This window comes from Polypterus senegalus, chromosome 18, assembly GCF_016835505.1.
Source record: "Polypterus senegalus isolate Bchr_013 chromosome 18, ASM1683550v1, whole genome shotgun sequence".
NCBI lineage: Eukaryota > Metazoa > Chordata > Cladistia > Polypteriformes > Polypteridae > Polypterus > Polypterus senegalus.
Window position 1 is genome coordinate 13,224,536 of NC_053171.1, and position 26,146 is coordinate 13,250,681.

Sequence of the window (26,146 nt, forward strand, 5' to 3'; positions counted from 1 at the left end):
GCTGATTATTGCTTTCCTTATTTTCAGAATTTGCACATAGATTATTTTTGTATTTTTGCATTGTTTTCTCTCCAGCGCTTTCGTGTCTCTTTTCGACACGCCGCTCTTTCTTCCTCGCTTAGTCGTTGACGTGTCATCTAGAACATATAAAATTGTTAAGAGCTGAGAGCACATGAAGTGTGCCTGCCAAAAGCATTCCAACAACTGAGAGGTTAGATGACCGCGGTCTTGTTTGAAAACGGTTGTAAGTGGGGAGTGACTTGACCATCCCGTGGAACATGAAAGTGTCTCTCTTCAAAAGATCACGTCTTGTCGCAGGAAGAAAAAGTCTCGTCTCGTCTTTTTCTTATAATAGAGAGATGATACATTATCGTGTCTCCATGGGTTTCCTCCAGGTCTTCCGGTTTCCTCCCACAGTCCAAAGACATGCAGGTTTACCTGGATTAGGGATGCTAAACTGGCCAAAGTGTGTGTGTCTTCACCCTGCAATGAACTGGTGCCCTGTCCAGGGGATTGTCCCTGCCTTGTGCCCTATGTGTGCTGGTAAAGTCCTCACATCCCAGTAATCCTGCTCATAAAGGAAGCTTAGAAAATTATATTATATTATATTAGGGGGTTCACCCCCTGCTCACTTCGCTCGCCAACCCCGTGCACCAGTCACTTTGTGTCTCAGCCGCTCGCATTGTGAAGAGGGGGGGGGCTGAACGCACCCCAAGGAGACCTCCGACACCCCCTCTTAAACGCTGATACAATGGGTAACAAATAGTTTTTTTTACCTCCTCTTTGCTCGATCAGCTGCTGTCTTGCTGCTGCCGTGTGATCTGCAGCTCGCTCAGCGTTTCAAACGTTTAAAAACCTGTACTGCCGCTGTCCTTTTGTCTCACTGCCTTCTCTTCCTTCTCCCCCAGACATCCTCAAACACTATTCGATCTCTTTTCGTTGTTCCGTTATTTCACCGAGCAATCATTTCCGTTTGTTTGCGCTTACCATTATTTTCTTGAGACTTTAGAATTTTCCTACTTCCATTATCTCTAACCTGCTCTGCATGTGTATCGCGCCAACGTTTCTGAATTCTTTACGACGTTCTACTTTGTCTTTTTCCGACGCCGGGCGTGAGCTGAGAGCACAGCAAGTGTGTCTGCCAAAAGCATTCCAACAACTGAGAGGTTAGATGAGCGTGGTCTTGTTTGAAAACGGTTGTAAGCATGACGTGACTTGACCTTCTCGCAGGACATGAAAGTGTCCGCCTGTCTCTCTTCAAAAGATCACGTCTCATCGCAGGAAAAAAAAGTCTCATCTTGTCCCAAGATTTTTTTTATAATAGAGGGATATCAAAGCAGATTATGGAGGGTTGTGTTAACTCAGCTTTGTTTGACCACATCACTTACTTGCCAGTTAGTGTCTGGTCGTCAGATCAGATTATGTAATTAGTCATTGGCAACGTGGTGATTATATTTTACCTGTGAACCTGCGGTCAGTGTAGAGCACACCACAAAAACACAGTGGATTAAAAGTACTGAGACCCCTTCACTGTCTGCATACTTTACTGTGCTGTAGTTTTCATTTTAAATGGACAAGTTTGCCATTTCTGCCCATCAATCCACACTCAATAACCCATAATGACAAAGTGAAGACGTGTTCTTACAACTGTTTCCAAACTTATTAAAAAAATCGGAAAACGAAAGCTCTTGTTTCTATAAGTCTTCAGACCCTTTGCTGTAGCACCCCAAATTGTGCTCAGGTGCCTCCTGCCTGCTTTAATTCTTCTTGAGATGTTTCTACAACTTGACCGGAGTCCACCTGTGGCAAACTGACTTGACTGGACATCGTTTAGAAAGGCCCACACGTTTACCTGTGTATAGAAGGTCCACAATTCACACTGCATGATGGGACAAAAGGCAAACCATGAAGTCTATGGTACTCTCTGTAGACCTCTGTGGTGAGGCACAGGTCAGGACAAGGGGGTCAAACCATCTGTAAACCTTTCAGTGTTCCCAGGAGCAGAGTGACCTCAATAATAGGGAAATGGAAGAAGTTTGGAACCACCAGGACTTTTCCTCGAGTTCACCATCCAGTCAAACTGAGAAACTGGGCAAGAGGTAACCAAGAAAGCCAATGGTCACCCTCACAGAGCCTGAGAAGTCCTCTGCTGAGGTGAGAGAACCTGCCAGAAGGACGGCTATCACAGAAGCCACTCTTAAGTAAAAGGGATAAGAGAGCCCACTTGGAGTTTGCCAAATGGCATTTTGAGGGCTCTAAGAGCTGAAGAGAAACATCCTCTGGTCTGATGAGACAGAAACTGAACTGTTTGGGCAACACCAAGCACCATGTCAGACAAAGACCTTGCATTGCTAATCACCTGCTTAATACCATTCCTATTCTAAAGCATGGTGGTGGCAGCCTAACATTATGGGTGTTCTTCTCAGCGGGTCAGAAATGAGCAAATGACGAATGCAACCAAATACAAAGAGGTCCTGGAAGAAAACCTACAACCTCCGACTGGGGTGACAGTTCATGACAATAACCTGAAGCATACAGCAATGACAACGCTGGAGTGGCTTTAGGACAAGTGTCTTACTGGGAGAGACCTGAAGGCAGGGAGTGTGGTGTTGTGGTTAAGGCTTTGGACTTCAAACCCTGAGGGCGTGGGTTCAAATCCTACTACTAACGCTGGGTGAAGCTGAGCAAGTCACCTGACCTGCCTGTGCTCCAATTGGGAAACCAAAAGAAATGTGGCCAGTTGTATCAGAAACTTTGCAAATTAACCTGAATAAAGGCGTCAGTCAAATAAGTCAGTGTAAGATAAATCCCATTAAGTCTAACAGAATTTGAGAGGATCTGCCAGGGAGAACGGGATCAACCGCCAAAATCCAGGTGTGAAGAGCTTGTAAAATGTATATTAATTACTAGGAGGTTCGCCCCCTGCTCACTTCGCTCACTAACCCCCCTGGCCTGCACTATGCGCCAGCCACTTCGCATCTCTGCCACTCGGGTTGTGAAGAGGGGGGCTGAACGCACCCCAAGGAGACGCGGTCGCTCCTCTGACATCCCCTCTTAAACGGTGATACAATGGGAAACAAACACAGTTCTTTTTTTACCTCCTCTTTGCTCGATCAGCTGCTGACTTTCTGCTGCTGCCATCATGCCGCATGATCTGCAACTCACGCGGCGTACTTCTGTCATATCACCTCTGTCCATATTTTTGATCTCTTTTCACTTTTACCTTTTCATCAATATTGCATTGAATTTTGATTCTGTGTTTGGAATTACATCGTGATAACGCAACGTATAACTGCGCGTGAGTGAATGTCGTTTCTCTCTACAAGAAATGTGTCTGACAATAGCATTCACATAAATGAGAAATGATTTCTCTTGCGGGATTTCACTTTCACCAAACAACAAATCTTTTAATTCTCACAGGTAGAAACACTGCTTTTCCCTGATGGCAACATGAATTAGACGATCTACAAGTCTCTGACTTAAAGTTTAAATCCGAACAATATATTCAATCTCTTTTCGCTCTATTTCACAGAGGAATAATTTCTATTTGTTTGTGCTAATGCGATCTTTACTATCCTTTATTGAGACTCAAATTTTCGTACTTTCATTATCTCTAACCTGCTCTGCATGTGTACCATGCCATCATTTTTGAATTCTTTACGATGTTCTACTTTGTCATCTACTCTTTGTCTTTTATTTCTGGCCCCAGGTGCGGTTAAATCTCTTGGCACAAAGACGTCTTGCGGGACGTGAAAGTGTCTCTCTGAGAAAATCATGTCTTGTCTCCTTCCAAGATTTTTTTTATAATATATATATATACACACTCACCTAAAGGATTATTAGGAACACCTGTTCAATTTCTCATGAATGCAATTATCTAATCAACCAATCACACGGCAGCTGCTTCAATGCATTTAGGGGTGTGGTCCTGGTCAAGACAATCTCCTGAACTCCAAACTGAATGTCAGAATGGCAAAGAAAGGGATTTAAGCAATTTGAGCGTGGCATGGTTGTTGGTGCCAGACGGGCCGGTCTGAGTATTTCACAATCTGCTCAGTTACTGGGATTTTCACGCACAACCATTTCTAGGGTTTACAAAGAATGGTGTGAAAAGGGAAAAACATCCAGTATGCGGCAGTCCTGCGGTCGAAAATGCCTTGTTGATGCTAGAGGTCAGAGGAGAATGGGCCGACTGATTCAAGCTGATAGAAGAGCAACTTTGACTGAAATAACCACTCGTTACAACCGAGGTATGCAGCAAAGCATTTGTGAAGCCACAACACGCACAACCTTGAGGCGGATGGGCTACAACAGCAGAAGACCTCACCGGGTACCACTCATCTCCACTACAAATAGGAAAAAGAGGCTACAATTTGCACGAGCTCACCAAAATTGGACAGTTGAAGACTGGAAAAATGTTGCCTGGTCTGATGAGTCTCGATTTCTGTTGAGACATTCAAATGGTAGAGTCAGAATTTGGTGTAAACAGAATGAGAACATGGATCCATCATGCCTTGTTACCACTGTGCAGGCTGGTGGTGGTGGTGTAATGGTGTGGGGGATGTTTTCTTGGCACACTTTAGGCCCCTTAGTGCCAATTGGGCATCGTTTAAATGCCACGGGCTACCTGAGCATTGTTTCTGACCATGTCCATCCCTTCATGACCACCATGTACCCATCCTCTGATGGCTACTTCCAGCAGGATAATGCACCATGTCACAAAGCTCAAATCATTTCAAATTGGTTTCTTGAACATGACAATGAGTTCACTGTACTAAAATGGCCCCACAGTCACCAGATCTCAACCCAATAGAGCATCTTTGGGATGTGGTGGAACGGGAGCTTCGTGCCCTGGATGTGCATCCCACAAATCTCCATCAACTGCAAGATGCTATCCTATCAATATGGGCCAACATTTCTAAAGAATGCTTTCAGCACCTTGTTGAATCAATGCCACGTAGAATTAAGGCAGTTGTGAAGGCGAAAGGGGGTCAAACACCGGATTAGTATGGTGGTCCTAATAATCCTTTGGTGACTGTATATATATATATATATATATATATATTGTGAACGCTGGCCCTGACACAGACAGACGGACATCGTAATCTCACCCAACACACGTTTATTTACACTATAATATTTACAATTACGTCAGTGCACTTCCCAGTGCCTCCAGCACCGTTCCCCCAATGTCCAGGGCACACAGTCCAATTGCCTTTCTCCTGGACGCCTCCAATCCTCTTTCCAGCTCCGTCTCTCTTCCACCCGACTTCCGCTCTCGACTGAAGGGAGGCGGCCCCTTAAATAGGAAACCCAGATGGGCTCCAGCTGCTTCCCGGCATTCCTCCGAAGACACGCCCCAGTGTGGCGGAAGTGCCAGCTGCGCACCTGGAAGCCCTCCGGGTGTCCCTTGTCTTCTTCCCCCCAGCACTTCCTGGTGTGGCGGAAGTGCTGGGCTCCAGACTTCTACAGGTACCGGGCGCCGCCTGGCGGTGGCCACAGGCCCCTACAGGGCTGGGCTTCCAAGCCCTCTACCCGTGGCCCCCAACATAACCAGGGCGGTCGCCCCCTCGCGGTCTGGAGGAGGCACAAGCCCTCCTCTGGTCCTCCTGGGCATCACAATATATATTCATAGCATCCATGTTTTGAGTCCTGATCTGATTGTATGGGTGGTTACCTACCAGGTAACGCATGTGGTTGGTCTACCATTTGGCAAACATCCGCCACGGGGCCCTCCTCATTTGCGAGACGCAGATCATAGAATGCTACATAGTTTACTGTCAAATAATTTAAAGCGTACACGACACGTGCTTCACCCTTATTTGGGCTCATCAGGCATACACACTCCACTGCTCCCCTTGCGGGGATCGAACCTCAGACGTCAGCGTCATAGACGAAGTCCCTTTATGCTGTGCCACAGTGTGTGGTTCATTTATCTGACAGCCTGTAGATCGGAGCGATAACATTCATAACATCCGTGTTCTGAGTCCCGATCTGATTGTATGGCTGGTTACCTCCCAGGTAACGCATATACGAGGTGTGATCCAAAAGTTCCTGGAATGCATTTATATAAAAGCATACACACCAAATAACAATTAATGGTAACCAGTTCCTTCAAAATAGTCACCTGCTGAGTTGATGCACCAATCCCAGCGAGATTTCCACCTTTCGAAGCACCTCTGGAAGTCGTTTTTTGTCAGTGTGTTCAAGACGTCGGTTGTTACCGCTTGGATCTCAAATCTGCGTCCCTTGAGCCTCATCTTCCTCTTAGGAAATAAAAAAAAATCAGACGATGCTAAATCAGGGGAGTACGGAGGGTGGGGAATGGCAGTAAACTTTGTAGAAGCCAAAAATTCGTGTACATTCGGAGATGTGTGAGCTGGTGCTTTGTCGTAATGCAAAAGAAATGACTGGTCAGCCCACATCTGAGGACGTGTTCGGCGAATTCGATTTCGCAAACGCCTTGGAACATCCCTTGTAGAATTCTCCATTCACCGTCTGTCCTTGTGGCACAAATTCCTTGTGGATGACACCCTTCACATCAAAGAAGCAAATGAGCACTGCCTTGGTGTTGCTGTGAACTTGTCTTTCGAATCACTCATTTTCACGAACAACCCTTCACAGACACAAACGAAGTTTAAACGAGAACTGCGACTTGAAAAACAACTGTGCTGACGTTATAACATGACGTGACGTCATATAACATATGACGTGATAACAGCTCTCAAGGACAACTTGATCTGCTGTCTAGCGGCGATTGATATAACCGAACCCTTCTGGCTGCAGAATAAATGCATTCTGGGAACTTTTGGATCGCACCTCGTATACCAGACTGCAGCTCCAAAATGTGAAATCACACTAGCACAGCACAATACACCGATTCCTTTATCTCTCTTTCTGTGTCCATTTTTGCTCATATCACCACTAACAGCCTATGAAGTAAGGGATCGGCGTTACTGTTAGGATTAGCAGTCTTTGTTCGTTTTTTATAGCTTTCCTTGGATGGATTTTCAATTAAGTGAACTTCAAGGTGTCTAAAAAATAACTTTTTTTTTCTCACTTTACGATGAAAAGTGGAAATATTTACCATCTTGCCGCGATGCCATTTTTGTTTGTTGTTTTGGAGGAGCTGATGATGTCAGCTGTTACCATGGCGATCTATCCCAGAACCACCCAGGAGTGCTCCACGGGTGTCGCACTTGCCTCGTAAAGCATCAGAGGCCTTGCGTAGTTGTTTGCTTAAGTTGGCCATTTTCAGGAAATCATTCAGTGAACAAGGTCGCCAACGGACCCAGCAAATCAGCCCCAAGGTCAGCGCTCCTGGCTAAAATCTGGGCATGGCTGTCAAGCACACAGAGCCCGCCACTATAACTTAAGACAAAATCACACCTGTTTGTATTTATTTTGTCAGAGCAAATCTTGGAGTAGGTGCACTGAGTTGCAGGGAGTGTCACGTAACACGACGGGCTTCATGGCATCGTGTCGCCCGCTGCCTCCAACTTGCAAAGGTTATGTAAATGAAGGCGATGACTGAAAATCACTGGAAAAGTCGTCTAATGTGACATGGCCTTTTAAGTGTGCTGATGTTCTTTTTCAATTTTTATGGGTCTGGATTTCTGTCTTTGAAAAGTTCACGAGCAAATTTCATGAACACTTAGAGAAAGCGTTTTTACTTGTTATTGCCCAACAAAGCCATATCATCAAGAAGAAAACAAGCAAGCCCCAGATTTCCTTGGTGTGTCCTGAGTTTCATGCGACATGGCAGAGAGGAGGCGATTCAGGTCTGAGTTAATGAGTAGAATAGTCGTGTTGGCCAAAGCTGCTTTTTAAGGGGAGAAGTGCCATTCACCTGTCTACATTGTGCCAGGGGCTCCCATCAGCCAAGCTCTTCACCATTAGTGCAGCTTCACCTCCTCACGCCAGTGCAGACCACACAACCAAAACACGTGTCGAGGACATTCATGCCTGGCTTGGAAATCAATATGTGGTTTCTTTTACTATGTAGCAGCATTGTAGTCCATTGAAAACGGTCTCTGCCAGGCAATGCAGTGGTAGGGCTGCTTGCATTCATGTTTCCCCATTCAGAGATCAGGTGGTGATACGCACCATCAAATCCATAATAGATTTTTAGGGTGTCAGTGGTCTTACAAAGTCCAGAAGGTCCCCTGAGGCAAACACTGTGTGGTGTAATAAAAGACACGACTTGCCAGCTGGGTAAGAGATGCAAAGGGATAACAACTCCATTCATCCATCTATTACCCAACCCGCTATATCCTAACCACAGGGTCTGCTGGAGTCAATCCCAGCCAACAGAGGGCGCAAGGCAGGAAACAGATCCTGGGCAGGGCACACACACACACACACACACACCAAGCACAATTTAGGATCACCAAATCCCCTAACCTGCATGTCTTAGGACTGTGGGAGGAAACCCACGCAGACACGGAGAGAACATGCAAACTCCACACAGGGAGGACCCGGGAAGCGAACACAGGAGTCCTTACTGCAAGACAGCAGCGCTACCCACTGCGCCACCGTGCCTCCCATAACAACACCAACAACCTCGTTTATTTCTAGAGCAGGGGTCACCAACTCCAGTCCTGGAGGACCACCGTGGCTGCAGGTTTTCATTCTAACTTCATTCCTTAAGGAGTGACCTGTTTGCCTTGCTAATTAACTTCTTGTGAATTCATTTTAATTGAATTTCTTTTTTTTAAGATTTGCTCACCTGAATTTCTTGATTTCTTTCCTTAAATGGCACCCAAACAGAAATGAAATGTGAAGTGAGTGAGCCGACAGAAGACCAACTGAGTCAGGGCCTCAAACTCCAACCCATTTCACTCCAACCAGCTGCTTAATGAGGTGCCGATTCTTGTCGTTCATTAAACCCGTTCTAATTTAATTCTGTGGCTTGTTGCTGCTCTTGTGGTGCCTTAGCAGACATTTCCAAAATGGTTGATTTTCTCTTTTCTAAGAGCAGCGGTCAAATGTTTTGAGGACCTGAGACCTTCACCTTTCTTTATTTTCAGATATTGTATGATGGACACCCGTTGTTTTGGCTCATTTTGTATCTCGTTATTCTTTAGCTGCTAATAAAGGAAAAAAGAAACAATTAAAGGGTTTGAGCCTTCAAATAGAATCAGTTCACAAGAAGTTCATTAGCAGCAAAAACAGGTCACTCATTAAGAGTGCTGGAGCTCTAGAACAGGGGTCACCAGCTCCAGCCCTGGAGGACCACCGTGACTGCTGGTTTTCATTCGAACCCTTTTTCTTAATGAGTGACCTGTTGTTGCTGCTAATGAACTTCTTTTGAATTCATTTTAACTGACTTGCTCTTGAAGACTCAGACCCCTTCATTGTTTCTTTTTCCTTAATTAGCAGCCAAAAAATAATGAGATAAAAAATGAGCCAAGACAACTGGTGACCATCACACAAAAGATGAAGGTCTCAGGAATGCTCATCTGCTCAGATCCCCAAAACATTTTAACGGTGCTCTTAGAAAAGAGAAAATCAACAATTTCGGAAATGTCTGCTATTATACAGGGTGGTCCGGATCTAATTATGCAGATCCAGATGGTCTGGATGACTTTGATTTATGCGGGGACGATTCCAGATCGGTGCAAAGACGATTCTTCATGTCGTCAGTTCGCACACTTCTCGATGGTCCAGGATTTTTCAGGGTGGTTTTCTATGTAATAAACTTAATAAGTTATAGCGTAATGAAAATTGAATAATCAGACCTGGACCACCCTATACAATGAGAGCAGGCCATGGAATTAAAGAACGGGTTTTAATTAATGACAAGAATCGGCACCTAATTAAGCAACTGGTTGGAGTGAACGTGGTTGGAGTTTGAGGCCCTGACTGAGTTGGTCTTCTGTTGGCTCCCTCACTTCACATTTCATTTCTGTTTGGGTGCCACTTAAGGAAAGAAACGAAGCAATTGAGAGGAACGATGGAGAAATCTTAAAAAAAGCAATTTAATTACAATGAATTCACAAGAAGAAGTTAATCAGCAAGAGAAACAGGGCACTCATTAAGAATGAAAGCCTGCAGCCCCGGTGGTCCTCCAGGACAGGAGTTGGTGACCCCTGCTCTCACACATGTGTTCATACAAATGACGTAACTCAAAGTGCTCTACAAGGTGAAGAATGAACAAAGAGCAGCATGATGGGCATCTCTCCATATTGTTCATTTTCAGGTTCGGGTTTGGTCCCTTGCATTTCATTGACTGGTGTATCGGTGCTTTGAGACATCCACATACAGTTAAGGGGTCTTGTTCCAAAAGCGGACGCCACTTGTTTTTAAGATTAGGCCCCCTTACACTATTTTAAGATTAGGCACCTACTCTAAATTTTTAAGATTAGGGACCCTGGTGCGCCTGGCCTTACAGTTCAGGGTGTGTAGCAGCGGTAGGCCAGTCTGAAACAAAGAACAAGAAGGAGATGGCGTCCGCTTTCCGAACAAGACCCCAGTTAAGATCACAATTAGAAATAGAAAAGTTTTCTACATTTATGTCGAATTTTAACATAATCGTTCTAACTTTACAGGCTGGTCCAGATCTAATTATGCAATTTTCATTATGCTATAACTAATTAAGTTTATTACTTAGAGAATTCACAACTGAATGGAAGACAAGTGGGACATTACATGGAAAATCAGTGAATTAATTCAATGTAAGTCCATTTTCGTTTATTACAAGATATTTCGAACAATTCTTTTGTCTTGCAATGTTTTCCAGCATTGCATTAAAAGTTGCATAATTAGGTCTGGACCACCCTATACAAAGTAAAGCATCCATCAATGTAAAAACCTCCAGCTGGTACATTTTTATTCAACTTGTATATTGCTGTATAACAACCTGATTGAAAATTAGGGTGGTCAAAATTATTAGCCCCATGTGAATCTGTCAGGAAGCCCAGTAATAAAGTTAAATGTTGTGGTGTCAAAGCACACCTGAACCCCATATTAGCAACGGGCACCCTGGTAAATGAGACTGAAATGAGCAGGGCAAAGGGTACTTAAAGGTAAGACTGAGGGGCATCACACTTACATTCGTGGCAAAATGTAATTCCATCGCGTCAAAAACCAACAAAACAAGTGTGGACCTCAGAGAAAAGACAGTGGATGCTCACCTTAACGCTGGTCCAGAACAGCTGAACGCTCCATCACTGCTAAAATACAAAGTGACCCATTCAGACAGAAACACACCCGGGTTGTGGTGACAAGCACAAGACTTCAAAAGACTTTGGAGAGGAAAATAATCAGAGATGCCAAGAAGAGCCCCCCAGATCACTGCAAAGACCATTGTCACCAAACTGGCCTCTTCTGGACTTGAAGTCTCAAAAAAAGGGCTCTTCATTGGCCAACAAGGAATACTCCATTGCTATCACAGCGACGTATCAAAGCAAGACTGAAGTTTGCCCAGGACCATCTGAAACGTGGGGATGAATTTTTAGAAGTCTGTCCTTTGGTCTGATGGGACAAAACTGGAGCTGTTTGGGCACATGGATTCATCTTTTATTTGGTTAAGGTAGGGAGAGGCCTTCAACCCAAAAGACACAGTTAAACATCCATCTATCCATTTTCCAACCTGCTGAATCCGAACACAGGGTCACGGGGGTCTGCTGGAGCCAATCCCAGCCAACACAGGCCACAAGGCAAGAACCAATCCCGGGCAGAGTGCCAACCCACCGCAGACAGTTAAACATGGTGGTAGGAATATAATGCTGTGGGGCTGTTTTGCTGCTTCAGACACAGGAACCTCATTCGGGTATGTGGCATAATGAAGAAAGAAGATTATGTTGACGTTATAAAGGAAGAAATCTGCTGCCAGTCTCGCTTTGGGTTCATCGCTGGGTCTTTCAGCAAGATCAAGACCTAAATCAGACATCACACTTGGTCCTGAACTTTTTGAGGAACACCAAAATCAAGTTCTTGGATGGGCCGTCTCAAAGCCCAGATCTCCGTCCTATTGAGAATCTTTGTCGAGAGCCCAGAGTTAAGGTCCGCACTCGAAAACCGTCTAATTTGCGTGATGCGGGAGCAATTTGCCATGGAGGAATGGCCTGAAGATCCCGCAGGGGACTTGTTGAAACCTTGTGAGAAATGACAGTAAGAGGTTGCTCTTTCAGTTGTGACTCAGGACTATTCATTGTTGGAGGGTGCCATGCTTTTTTGTGTCAGTGAAGTGCATCAGTAAAATATTTTTATCAGACTTCTTGGAAATTGGGTCCTAATTTCTCGTAAACCTCTTTAATTATTAGTCAACGGTTTTCTTCAGTTTTGGACATGGGGCTAATAATTAGGACATTAACTGTAACTCTTCATTGACGGACGCTCTGAAGACAACGTGGAAAGCCACAATTCTAAATCAGTAGATGTTAGCAAGCGTTCTTGGGGCACTGCTCCTGAATCCCCTCTGCATGCGTTACAGGTGGTGAGGACAACGCTTGAGGCATGGCAGCCATGAGTTGTTCTGCATAGAGGTGACTCTCTGGCATGACTTTAATCATTTGTGGTGGTGGTGGTGGGGGTGCATTAAAATTACTTTCCACAGAGCCCTGGTCGACATCTTGCGCCATCAGTCTACGCCTTCAGAGCATGGAGAGAGGAACAACAGCACCGTGCTGGGATCTTCGGGCCAGGATACTGGAAGTTCACATCCTCCGAAGAACCTCTACACTCCTGCACTTCCGAGTAAAGACAATCGAAGTAAGACTCTCCTGTTTATTTATTCATTTATTTTACCAGCCGACTGGAAATGAACCTTTAACCCCCTTGCTCAGGCCTAAATTACTGTGCTTGCCGCCATTTGTGTTTCATTGTTTCCTTGGTTAGGGCCGGATTAAGGTGGGTGCTATTGATGCTGCAGCATTAGGCCCACTCCTGAAATAGGCCCAGATGAAAACAGACGAGAACTTTCCAGAAACTGAACACTTTTCCTTTGCTATATTAACCTCAAAATAATTGTTAGAATGAAATTTGGAGTCCTAGATACAGCGTTACTTATTATACAGTTACTATTGTTCTTTGCGCCGTGACGTAATTGTAACGTCGTTGTGTTTATTGTTAACCGAAGATTTCAAGTTAATGCTATCAGTTTTACGTTAAACAGTTTACTTAGTAATTTAGCTGCGTTTTTTGCAATATCTTGGGGATTCTTGCCACTTTATTATTGTTCGGTAAGTGCCACGTAGTAAATTTTGCACCTTGAAAGTTAGTTGTACAGTAAAAATCGATGGCTATTGAAATGGTTATCTGTAAAGTTAAAACTAAAAGCCGGCCTGGTATGGATGTTTAGAATTTTTTAAATCCTCGACAGGATTCTGGTCTATTATGAAATTTAAATCGTGGACAAATGTTTACCCTCAAGAGCCTGAACTGAGTCACTTTGACCCAATGTCTCTGCAAATTCACTTTTCTTACTCTGTGTAAAATAAAGACAGACAAATCAGCAAGGTTTGAGGTTCTCCAGCCCCGTATACTGTAAAGAATGAGTCCAAGTAGATTTTCACAACAATAGTTTTCATCTATCAGAGACTGTCAAAATGGCGGAGTGGGGGTGCATTTATGGAGAGGGACCGGAAGTAGACAGAGAGGAATGCTGGGAAGGAACCGAGATGGATGCTGGGATTGATGATGTCATCAGAGGGAAGGCGGAAGTGGTAATGCGTGATCAGGTAGTCGTGGCAGATTCATGGCGGTGGTGCGTCTTTCTTTCTGCAGGAATAAAGAGAGAGAGGTTAGTACCCCGGCCATTCCCTTCTGGCATGCGCCTTCACGCTACAGTTTGGGTCCTTACGCGGCCCCCTAATCGCACGTGCGTGACATCTGTTTCGTAAGAGAATTGCAAAATGTTGTGTATTTCATTGTTAGGTTTTCTGCATTAAGTGCACTTTTCAGGCAATTGCTATTGAATGTTGATGTTACATAGTTTGATGTTAATCTCGAGTTGTTACGATACTACGTCGTTATTATTATTCATGTTCAATAATGGCTGGCTGTTTGCGTCGCAAGCAATTAAGGCTCCACGGTCGGTCTGAGTGTTGAATGCACAGGCACCAATGCTGAGAAAAAATAGGCCTTTTTTGCGCTGCAGCATCAGGCCCAATTTCGTCTTAATCCGGCCCTGGGGTGGAGATGGGGCAGTCTATAAGTTTTCATGCAGTCTCCATGGCACTCATTACTGTCTTTAGCACCCCACTCTGCCAGTCTGCACCAGCTTTCTGAGATTTGTTTGTTCTGAGCTCTGCGTGGACCCATGTCTTCTGTCCGTGTCCCTATCCCTCACCTACTTCTACTGTTATAAGAGAACAGGATTTTTTGAGGACCTGCTGCTCGCCCTGTCTGTCTGTCTGTTGTGGTATGACCACGATCATATATGGAGACCATGCCCCCCACCTGCGTACTTTCCTTTATCAGAGGTCCGTGTCTCTGCTATAAGCCCTCTGTCACTCATTTAGGTGACGCATTTCTCTGTCCTCCTCTCTCGGTACGCTTCCTTTCCATTGAGTCTCCAAACACACAGTTCGTGACAGACCTCTTTGCCCATTCTGTCTCAGGATGATGTTGTTGGTACCCCCTAAGGCTCGGTCAAGTCTCCTCCATCACTCACTCACCTCATAGAGGACCCTCTGTGGCTCAGCTGTCTTCTGTGGGCATATACTGCTTGTCATCTGCCACTTGTCCTGTTGTCCCTTTATCTTCCCTCATGAGGTGGGCTGAGGACTCTTTCAGAAGCCATTATTTCTCTTCCTCCCTTTTCGTTCTGTCCCATTGCGTACCTCTCATGTGTATTTTTTTCCACGTTGCCCCTTTAATTTAATTGTCCTCTCTACAGAGCCTGTGCTGCACATTCTACATTCTCAGTGTCTTCTGTAGCCCCTGCCACCTCTTTTGGGGGTTTCTTACCAATTCTGCCTGACCAGGGGATCTTCTGTTATCTCCTGTTTCCTTACATATTATCCATATATCTGTACCTGTCTTAGGCTCCCACTATCATCCCTCTGGAATCCATTTCTTATCTGTCTCTCCTTCACTGACCCTCCCTTATTACATGAAAGCTCAGTGGCCCATGTTGATCATTATCTTCTGCTCTCTACAAACCTGCTGCTGCACCTCCATGTAGCTCCTATTTCTCTTAAGAGTTTCTGTGTCAATTCCTGCCCATTGGCTCCTCAATAACCCACCTTTTATACCTACTTTAGGAACATCTCTCCATCCCTGTGTTTGGGCCTTTCCTTTGTATACTAACACTCCACTGTTCTCTGACGTTTCTGCCTCTCTACTAAGCCTATCACCCACCTCTCACTATGGCTACATCCACACTACATTTTTATTTAAAAAAACCACGCCCTACGGCCACGATGGTCACCAGATTCAAGTGGAACATCTTGTTGGTAGCCATCAGCAGCCATACCACATGCACTTCAGAGGAGGTCATCCACCTGGAGTTGTCCAGGTTCAGGCCCAGCCAGTACAGTGGAACCTCGGTTTGCGAGTAACTTGGTTTACGAGTGTTTTGCAAGACCTGATACATTTTTTAATAAATTTTGACTTGATAAACGAGCAATACGAGTAGTACGGATACGCTTTGTCTGCTGAGCGTCATGTGATCACAACTGAGCTGATGGTTCTTCTCACGTGCGCAGGTGTGTGTGTGTCTCACGCTCGTGTGTGTGTGTGTGGATCTTGTGGGTGGAATCCCACAAGAGTTTAGAAACTCCCTCACACCAGCCATGATTCTTTTCAATGTTAAAGTGCAGGTTAATTTGCTTTATGTATTTTTACTTTATATTTTGTATTAATCATTTTTATATGAATAGTTTTGGGTTGTGGAACGAATCATCTGAGTTTCCATTATTCACTTTGATATACAAGTGCTTTGGACTGCGAGAACGTTTCCGGAACGAATTATGCTCGCAAACCGAGGTTCCACTGTACTTGGATAGAAAACCATGTAGGAAAAAACTTGGGCCGCACTTACCCTGTGATCTGAATGTGGATCTCAATGCCACAGTGCAGTGACGAGGACCCTGTGCTGTAAACATGGCACAGTCCTTCACATCAGACGTAAAACTGAGATCCTCTCTCTCTGGGGTCATAAAAGGTCCCTGGACATTCTTCATAAAGAGTAGGGTGTATCCTGATGTCCTGGCTAAATTGTTCACCTTGGTCATTCTGGCCCCCTAATCATCCCCGGCTATTTCTCTCTCTCACCACTTCATCACCTAATGTGTGGTCAGCAAACTGGCGCAAAAATGGCTGCTGTTGCATCATCCAGGTGGGTGCTACACATTAGTGGTGGCTGAAGTGGCTTCCCACTCACTGAACTGCTTTGAGTAGTGAGAAAAGCGCTATGTAAATGTAAAGAATTATTATCATTATACTTTGGGAATGGGTCCACTCGGAGGAGTTTGTGCTGGAGGGTCTTGCAAGTGAACATTTCAGATTGGAACATGAGACCCAAGTTTAGTAAAGCGTGACGCCATACCGCTCTTGTCTTTGGCTTTCCTATTGGCTTTCTTCAGAAGTCTCCGCCTCCTCCTCACTCTGTCACACACCTCCACCTCACACTTCCAGAAGCCTCCGTTTCCTTCTCATGGCCCTCTATTGTCCTCCTTGTGCTGTTTAGCGGTCTTCCTCCCTCATATTTGTTTTATTGTCTACTGTAGTTATGTTTGTCAATGAGGTCATTTGCTTCTTTTTTTTTTTTTTTTTACAGTTGGAAATATGCATCACAATTTCATCCATCTCTCCGGGCAGAGTCCAAAACACACTGGAACTATGGGTAAGTAAGCTTGAGTCCAAATGAACATCTGGATGTAGCAGAAATTTGGATGGATAAAGACCATCCACCCCAGCAGAGCTCATTAATCTCAACTCTCTTAATGTTAAAAAAAAAATTATGAAGTCGAGATTTGAGGATCACCAAAAGTGTTCTGTCCGGTCACGTAACCAGCATTCTCTGTGTGAAGAGCACATTTTCATTGTCACTGTCATATTTACTCACAAAAAACTATTCATTTGTGCTCCCGTGTTCTTGCTGAGAAAAAAAAAAAGCATTTTAAAGTAACAAATGGCATCCACCATATTAACTCCCTTCATAATTCTGAAAACTTCTGAAGAACACGTTTCCTAAAATGGTAACTCAACTCTTTCAGTCTCCTTGCCTACAGCTCTGGAATTTGTCGAGATCAGGGATCTCCAACACGTCTCACCGGTAGCTCACCAAAGGGTTAATGAATCCTACAGAAATTTGAAAACTTGATTAGTCAAATTAGGGGTGGGCGATCTATCTAAAAAATCATATCACTTTTATCCTTTTAACACAAAATCACGATCCACAATCTGAATTGCAATCTTTTCAATGTGGCGTACACTTAAGAGAATATCCAGGACTCAAACTCATCAAGACCTAAGTAACACGTTGTCTGTAGAATTCAATTGTTCTCTCATTCGCTAGCTATGTGGAGTTAAGGTACACGCGCCGAAGCTGGTGGGTGAGGGAGGAAGGCCCCCCTGACCCGCTGCGTGTTTCTCGGTACCGCAAGCGAAGTCTGACACAGAGCGAAATGAGAGAAGTTCCAAAATCAACTGGAATGTTCAAGCAAATTAAAGAAAGAAAAACCCGATCTAATTCCGTTAAGTAGTTCTCTCGTGAAAAGTGGACAGACAGACATTGAATTTTATATATTAGTAAACCTTCAAAGTAATGTGCAGTTAAAGTCTCAACAGCATTTCTGGAGTTTAGTAGAGCCTGATGACTATAAGAATCTTCACCAAGCAGCTCTGAAAACATCTGATTTGTTTGGGTCTCCATACCTCTGTGAGTCTGACGTGAATGTCATGAAGTCAAAGTTCAGAACAAGACTGACAGATGAACATTATAATGACTCCATCAGAGTGAACCTGAGGGGCTCCACTCCACCACACGCCTCAGTGCCAGTCATCTGACGAACTAAAAAACACATCACACATGCAACTGGACCTGTGAATAAAGTGACACAGTGACGTGTGACAAAATGACAAAGGAATAAGTCAGATGTGTGGATTTGGAATTGCATTGCTTTGTTTTGACATCATTCATGTTTTAATTCAATAGTGTGAGATACGCTAGAAAATGCATACAGACATAGAAAATGAGGGCGGCATGGTGGCGCAGTAAGGAGATCTGGGTCCTCCCTTCATGGAGTTTGCATGTTCTCCCCGTGTCTGCGTGGGTTTCCTCCGACAGTCCAAAGACATGAAGGTTCGGTACATTGGTGATCCTAAATTGTCCCTAGTGTGTGCTTGGTGTGTGTGTGTGTGTGTGTGTGTGTGTGTGTGTTAACTACAACGAGGACTGTTTCATTTATGTTAGGTAGAATGCCCAGAGGGGACTGGGTGGTCTTGTGCCCTCGGTACCCCTGCAGATTTTATTTTTTTCTCCAGCCGTCTGGAGTTTTTGTTTGTTTTTTTCTGTCCCCCCTGGCCATTGGACCTCACTCTTATTCTATGTTCATTAATGTTGACTTATTTTATTTTCTTACTGTGTCTTTTATTTTTCTATTCTTCATTATATAAAGCACTTTGAGCTACATTTTTTTGTATGAAAATGTGCTATATAAATAAATGTTGTTGTTGTTGTTGTTGTGTGTGCCCTGCGGTGGGCTGGCGCCCTGCCCAGGATTTTTTCCTGTGTTGGCTGGTATTGGCTCCAGCAGACCCCCCGGGACCCTGTGTTAGGATATAGAATTGAATTGAAATGAGATTAATTCATGCCAGCCCCCAAAAAAACACCCACATTTTTTGTTAAATGTTTTCAACATAAGAAAAATGTATTTATAATGAACAGATATTGTATACAAACAAAATAAAACCGAATACATAGAAGAGAATCTAAAGAAATAAACAGATAGATTAATAAAGTATCTATCTATCTCCTCATCTATCTAGATGTTGGCGAAGCCGATTAGCGTATTGTAATGTTTTTTCTTTCACTTCACTTTTGCTTAACTTCATTTTCTTCTTCACTAGTTTTTTTCTTGTTTGCCACGCTTTCGTCACTTTCATTCGCAGGGCGTTTCAGTAGAAACCTGACCAAGGAGCTTTGTTTAGTCCTCCCCTTTAAAATGTTTCTGAAATGACTTGGGCGCGTGTCATTAAATAGCGCCGCTGCTCGACCAGTTGTAACTTTTTCAGTTTCTTTTCTTTAAAGTTCAAAACTTTTTCCCACATTGCAAACACTTCCTTTATCTCACTTTAAGAGAGAACCTCCTCCGCGATATCCTCCGTATGTTGCTGCGTCTGTAGTTCCATCAACTCCTTCGTCGTCAGTTCCTCTGAATGTGCCGCGACAAGCTCTTTGATGGCTCGTATTTCGAATTTTGGCTCGTAACTCAAGGCAAAACAAATCGACCTAATGACGAGTCGTATCTCAAAAAACTCGTACGTTGTGGCACTCGTATCTTAAGGTACCGCTGTATTTGGTTTCCTGGCTGCCAATTACAAGTAAATGACAGCACTGATGTGCACAAAACTGGAGTCCAAATCAGAACTGAGGGAATAAGGAAAAGGGGGAGGCTTTTAAAGGTCAGTATAGGAAGTGACGTCAAAGGGGCCGGGATCGGCAAGGCCATAGGCTCGAGACCAGACGTGCCATCAAGGGGGCCGGAGCCGACAAAGACTTCCTCCATAGGCTCTGACCCGGAAGTGACATCAACAGGCCCAGGTGGAACTTCCCATGAAGGGTCAGCAGGAAAGCGAGAAAAAGAGTCAGTGCACTCTGCCACATCCCGGTCAGATTCGGAATTGCTCTCACTCAGGCCCTTCTTGTGACAACGTGACAACACGTATTCGGATGTTCTTTCTTTCCTTGTTTTTTAATTCCATACTTAACCATTGAGGAGTTCTTTTAAATTTCATTATGAATTAACCCTGCATTGTGTGTAAATTAGTTTTAAATGTACCTAACCATTTCTGAAACTTCAAGTTTAGTTTTAATATTTATATATATTAGGGGGCTCCACCCCCTGCTCACTTCGCTCGCCAACCCCTGGGATTGTTAACCGGATATACAATTTAATGGGAATTGTTACATATGCGTTATTTTCACTTTTACTTTAAAACTTCAGTTAAAACAATATTTTGAATGACCTTTTCGTCAAGATCGCATTGAATTTTGATTCCGTGTTTGGATTTACATCGTGACAACGCAACGTATAACTGCCCGTGAGTGAATTTCGTTTCTTTCTCGCTAATAAATAAACTGACTTTTTCGAATGTTTGTCCCTGTGATTTGTTAATTGTCATAGCAAAAGCTATTCTAACGGGAAACTGTAAACGTTTTAATACGAATGGCAGATCAAGATCTCCTTTGGTGTCTAATGTTACCCCCTGAAGATGTGATACATTACCTTCATTGTCGCCTGTTCAAATTTTACGTGTTAGAATTGTTCAACCAATTTTGAATACAACTATCCATCCATCCATTATCCAACCCGCTATATCCTAACTACAGGCCAATTGCAGCCAGCACAGGGCGCAAGGCAGGAAACAAACCCCGGGCAGGACGCCAGCCCACCGCAAGGCGCACACACACACCCACACACCAAGCACACACACGGGACAATTAAGGATCGCCAACGCACCGAACCTGTCATGCAGACACGGGGAGAACATGCAAACTTCACGCTGGGAGGACCCAGGAAGCGACCCTGGAATAACTGCGAGGCAGCAGGGCTACCCACTGCGCCACTGTGCCACCTGAATACAACTAATCCTGTCCTATTGCACAGCCCATCACTCAGACATAAATTACGTAATAACATTACGATACATCCTTCTTTCAACAGTAATTCGTGCGGTGGAAGTCCGGACGGTGTTAACGGTTATAGATATTCTTTGGGATATTGTAAGTTGATATTTTCATCATCTGCACGAGCACCACCAGCTGCTTCAACGTAGTCTATTGTGTGAACCTCGTACCCGGGCACAGACAGACGCGGAGGTCAAAAGTCCAAGAACACACACACCTTATCACCTGATGACACAACAAATAGTACACAATTCATCAACAAAGTTCTCGTTCTCTTTCTCTCACCATTTCTACTTCTTCTTCTTGTTGCTCCGCCTCGACTCCTCACCCTCAAACTCCGTCCTCTGCCTCCCGACTCCGGCTCTCTGAGTGGTGGGTGTCGGCTTCTCTTATAGCCCACCCAGAAGCGCTCCAGGTGATAATTGACCTAAATTAGGCTGAAATTCCAGGTGTGGCAGCATTACAGCCCACACGGGCTCGTTAAGCCGTGCAGCTCCTCTTCTGGCAGTACTTCCGGGTGTGCCAGAAGTGCTGCATACCCCAGTTCCAGAGCTACCCAGGTATCCCCTGGTGGTGGCCACGCCGCTCCACAGGGTTGGGCTCCCCAGATCCGTGGCACCCATACAATCCAGGGTGGCTGCCCTCTTACGATCCAGGGAAGATACTGCCCTTCTCCCGGTCCTTCCCTTCTCGCGGTGTCCCAGTGGGGCAGGGTCCCTGGGCGTCTGTCACAATTGATGTGCATTTAATCAATTTGCCGTGTAACCGATTGGCAGTTTTCACGTTAATTCGTTTCTCGCTGCCTATTTAGATGAATGGGTGATTCTAAGCTGGACCTTCGTAAGTGTGTGTGTGTGTGTGTGTTCATAAGTAAGCCCTTTAATGGATTGGTGTCTGTCCAGGTCAAGTGCCAGAATGCACCTGATGGCCGTGGTCTCGTTTGAAAGTAGCTGTAAGTAGGGCGTGACTTGAAAGAACCTCATGGTAAAAGTCTCCGTCTCGCCAGACTCCCTTCCAAAAAGTCTCTTCCAAAAGTCATCCATCCATTTTCCAACCCGCTGAATACAAACACAGGGTCACGGGGGTCTGCTGGAGCCAGTCCCAGCCAACACAGGGCACAAGGCAGGAAAGGCAGGAACCAATCCTGGGCAGGGACATACGCAAACACACCAAGCACACACATACTAGGGCCAATTTAGAATCACCAGTCCACCTAACCTGCATGTCTTTGGATTGTGGGAGGAAACCCACGCAGACACGGGGAGAACATGCAAACTCCACGCAGGGAGGACCCGGGAAGTGAACCCGGGCCTCCCAACTGCGAGGCAGCAGCGCTACCCACTGCGCCACCATGCCGCCTATTCCAAAAGTCACGTCTCGTGCAAAGATTTTTTATTATAACAGAGAAATATACTCTGCCAACACACAGTGAAACTTCCATTAAGACCACAGTTTGATAACTTAAATGTCATGCTGGTTCTCATCAGTTTTCCTTCAGTTGTTTTTGCCTTTACTCTGGCCAGACTGAGTGTTCATCCATTATAATCCTATTATAATCCACATATTTTTAGGATGTCATTGCACACTGGAGAGATTCCGAATGACTGGAAAATGGCAAATATCATCCCATTATTTAAAAAGGGTGACCAGGCAGATCCAAGCAACCACAGGCCAGTAAGCTTAACGTGCATCACAGGAACATTAATGGAAGGAATTATTAAGGATAAGATTGAGCAACACATGGCAAGGACAGGAGTTATTAGGAACAGTCAGCGTGGGCTCAGAAGAGGGAGGTCGTGATTTACTAACAGGCTGGAATTCTATGAGGAGCCAGCAAAAGGATACGATCAAAGTGGAGCAGACGAGATTATTAATCTGGACTTTCAGAAATCATTTGATGAGGTGCCACATGAGAGGGTAGGGCATCAAACTAAAAGAAGTGGGGGTTCAAGGAGTGGTATGTAGATGGGTGCAGAATTGGCTCAGACACAGAAGGCAGAGGGTGATGGTGTGAGGAACCGCTTCAGAACTGGTTGATGTTAAGAGTGGTGACCAGCAGGGGTCAGTGCTGGGGCCGCTGCTATTTTTAATAGATATACATGATTTAGATAGGAATATAAGTAACAAGCTGGTTAAGTTTACAGATGATATCAAGATAAGTGGATTAGCAGATAATTTGGAATCCGTTATATCATCGCAGAAGGACTTGGACAGCAGACAGGCTTGGGCAGATTTGTGGCGGATTAAATTTAATGTCAGTAAATGTAAAGAATTACGTGCAGGAAGTAAAAATGTGAGGTCTGAATACACAATGGGTGGTCTGAAAATCGAGAGTCCACCTTATGAGAAGGATTTAGGAGTCGTAGTGGACTCTAAGATATCAACTTCACGTCCAGTGTTCAGAAGCCATTAAGAAGGCTAACAGAATGTCAGGTTATATAGCGCCTTGATGTGTGGAGTACAAATCACAGGAGGTTCTGCTCAAGTCTTTATAACACACTGGTGAGGCCTCATCTGGAGTCCTGTGTGCAGTTTGGCTCTCCATGAAGACATAACAGCACAAGAGAAGGTCCAGAGAAGAGCGACTAGGCTGATTCAGGGGCTACAGGGGATGAGTTAGGAGGAAAGATTAAAAGAGCTGAGGCTTTACAGTTTAAACAAAAGAAGATTAAGAGGAGACCTGACTGAAGTGTTTAAAATGATGAAGGGAGTTAGTCCAGTGGATCGAGACGGTGACTTTAAAATGAGTTCATCAAGAACACGGGGACACAGTTGGAAACTTGTGAAGGGGAAATGTCACACAAACATTAGGAAGTTTTTCTTTACACAAAGAACAATAGACACTTGGAATAAGCGACCAAGTAGTGTGGTGGACAGTAAGACGTTAGGGACTTTCAAAACTCGACTTGATGTTACTTTAGAAGAACTAAGTGGACAGGACTGGCGAGCTTTGTTGGGCTGAATGGCCTGTTCCCATCCAGAGTGTTCTAATGTTCTCATTTTTAATCTTTCACATTTCCCTTTGCAGAGAGGCTACCAAGGATGAACAACGCACAGCTGGCTTCAGGCACGCTACTTTCCAACAAGCATAACAACACGAGTGGAGGGAGCTCCTCGTCACACCCTTTCTCGCACTCTTTATACAATTTGGCTCAACTTCCTCCCTCGTATGAAAGTGCGATGAAGCCAGAGATCAACCGCTACAGCTCCCTCAAGCGACTGGGTGAGCGTACGCTTCTACTGCTGGTACAAACTGGAAGATGGCAAGGACTTTGCTAGTCTTAACATAGCACAGCCGGCCCATCCATTTGGTTCCAGTTGCTGCACAAATCAACTCTTCCATGCCCGATTATTGACTTGATTTCTTTTGTCTTTCTCCCACAGAAAAGGACCTCGACGACTCCTCTGGTTACTACACTTCGAAGCGTCGGGGAGGAACCAATGCGCCCCCCTCTTTCCACTCCTCGCAGCACCACCTCTACATTGGAGGGGGAGGGGACTACACTTTAGGGGGTCGTGGCACGTTGCCCTTGCATGCTATGCGCCCTCGTATCCAACAGAACCCTTACCCTGCCACTCTGCAACACCCCAACCTAGACACGCTGGTGTCATCCAAGCCCCCGCGCAGAGTCATGTCGCAGGACCAGCTCTTGGTTTTTGGTGAGGGAAACACCGTGCCCAACGTATCGAGTGTGCAGATGGGAACCCTGGGACGCCTGAATAAGAATCAGCAGCTGCAGCAGCAACAGCAACCGCCGCAGCAGCAGATCCACCAGTCGTCCCAGTTCCAAAAGCACCAGAATCCTGCCCCTTACCCTTCCCAAACCCTACGGAAGTCCCACGAGCGGCTGCTGTCGCCAGACCGTGGCACGCTGCCACGACTCTCTGCCCACCAGAAAGCCCAGTCTCAGCAAAATGTCTGCGTCACCCCTTCGCTGGACCGTCACCACATGATCAAGATGAACTCTCATCCAACCTCGGGGAGGGAGGGACAGCAGCGTGCAGCAGATGTTGGCGCGCAGGCGCCAGGGATCTGGGGGGATGCCTTAGCAGGAGGGACGGGCACCCTGGGCCACAGTGCTCGCAGGATGGCCTTTGCTAACAAAAGGCAGAACACCATCGAGCAACTGCACTTCATCCCAGGGGGCAACCAGGGAGGAACACAGAGCCGTCAGATGAGAACGGGAAGTAAGAATGAGGTGACAGTGTAAGAGAGGACAGAGTGGGGGTACGGGAGGGTGACGGAGGGGTTAGTGGGTGAAGCAAAGGGGATATTAATTTAAAGGTACGGGGGGGGGGAGAGAAAGGGAGCGAGTGCTGAAGTACTCAGCCAATTCAAAGAGAAATCCTTTCAGCCATAATTTAGTGCCATATCAGAGGGAAGGAGTTGAAAAAGGGCGTAAATAACGTATTTGATCATTTTATGGAGCCATAACTGAGAGAGTGAAAGGGGGGGTGTGGGGGGGCAGAGCAGAAAACCCCCAATCTCTATCTCTCTCTCTCTCTCTCTGCTCTGCTTTGGCGGCGCAGACATGGAGGGGCGTCCGGCTGGACTGTCTTCTCTCAAACCCGCCGTCAGTCTGTTTTCTTTGCTATGTTCAGTCATTCAAAGTTTTTCAACGAGCTTTATTAGATTTTGCAAATTGTTATTGATTTGTTTTTATCTTTTTCTTTCTTTTTTTTTGGAAAGGGAGACCGAGATCTTTTTCTTTTCTTTTTCTTTTTTTTCTATTCAGTGTTCAGTGAAGAGATTTACATTGAGAATGTCGAAAAGGGAAAATGGCGATGGCAGTGCAGACCGCTCTCGTAGCGCACTTTGCATGCAGTTTTTCCGCAAACTGGTGATGAGGTCATTCTGTGATTGTGTGTGATCCAATCAGAGAGCTTCATATTGAAATGAGTTCTCTTTCTTTAAATGTGCTGGGAGCCGGGGAATGATCACCTTAGCAGGATCTTTTGAAAAAAGAGAAATATCTGGCAGTAACATGTGAGGCATCACAACTGGAGCAAAGCCAACACCCTGCTGTGGGTGAAGGAGGGCAGCGGTGGTTTAACTGGCGCTGCTGTAGGGGCAGGAGTCTCCACTAATGGCAGTCCGTGAATGTGAACGAGCGCATCAAAACACATGCATTGTTCTTTTTTACCACCATTGCTAATTACCCCTTGGGACCAAACGGGGGCGCCACTGAACCCCAAACTCCAGTTACAGTAACGCCCAAGCACATTTTGGGTTCAAATAAACCTTCCACCTTCAATGGCCTCCCGACTCCTGACTCGATTAAATGAGGCGGCAGGCTCTCTTTTAACTGTGCTTCTGGTGTCACGCCCACATCATCCGGAGCATTT

General features: G+C 45.1%; 1 protein-coding gene across 1 annotated transcript in view; it reads left to right on the top strand.

Moving 5' to 3' along the window:
* The window catches only part of LOC120519133 (protein shisa-7-like), a 32,854-nt gene extending 7,073 nt beyond the window's left edge, over window positions 1-25,781 (top strand). Inside the window, exons 2-5 of the mRNA XM_039742259.1 lie at window positions 12,560-12,714; window positions 16,727-16,792; window positions 23,829-24,023; window positions 24,185-25,781. Of these exons, the coding sequence (XP_039598193.1) occupies window positions 12,560-12,714; window positions 16,727-16,792; window positions 23,829-24,023; window positions 24,185-25,011 (1,243 nt within the window). The 3' untranslated portion in view covers window positions 25,012-25,781. The remainder of the gene's footprint in view (window positions 1-12,559; window positions 12,715-16,726; window positions 16,793-23,828; window positions 24,024-24,184) is intronic.
* The last annotated feature ends 365 nt before the right edge of the window (window positions 25,782-26,146 follow it).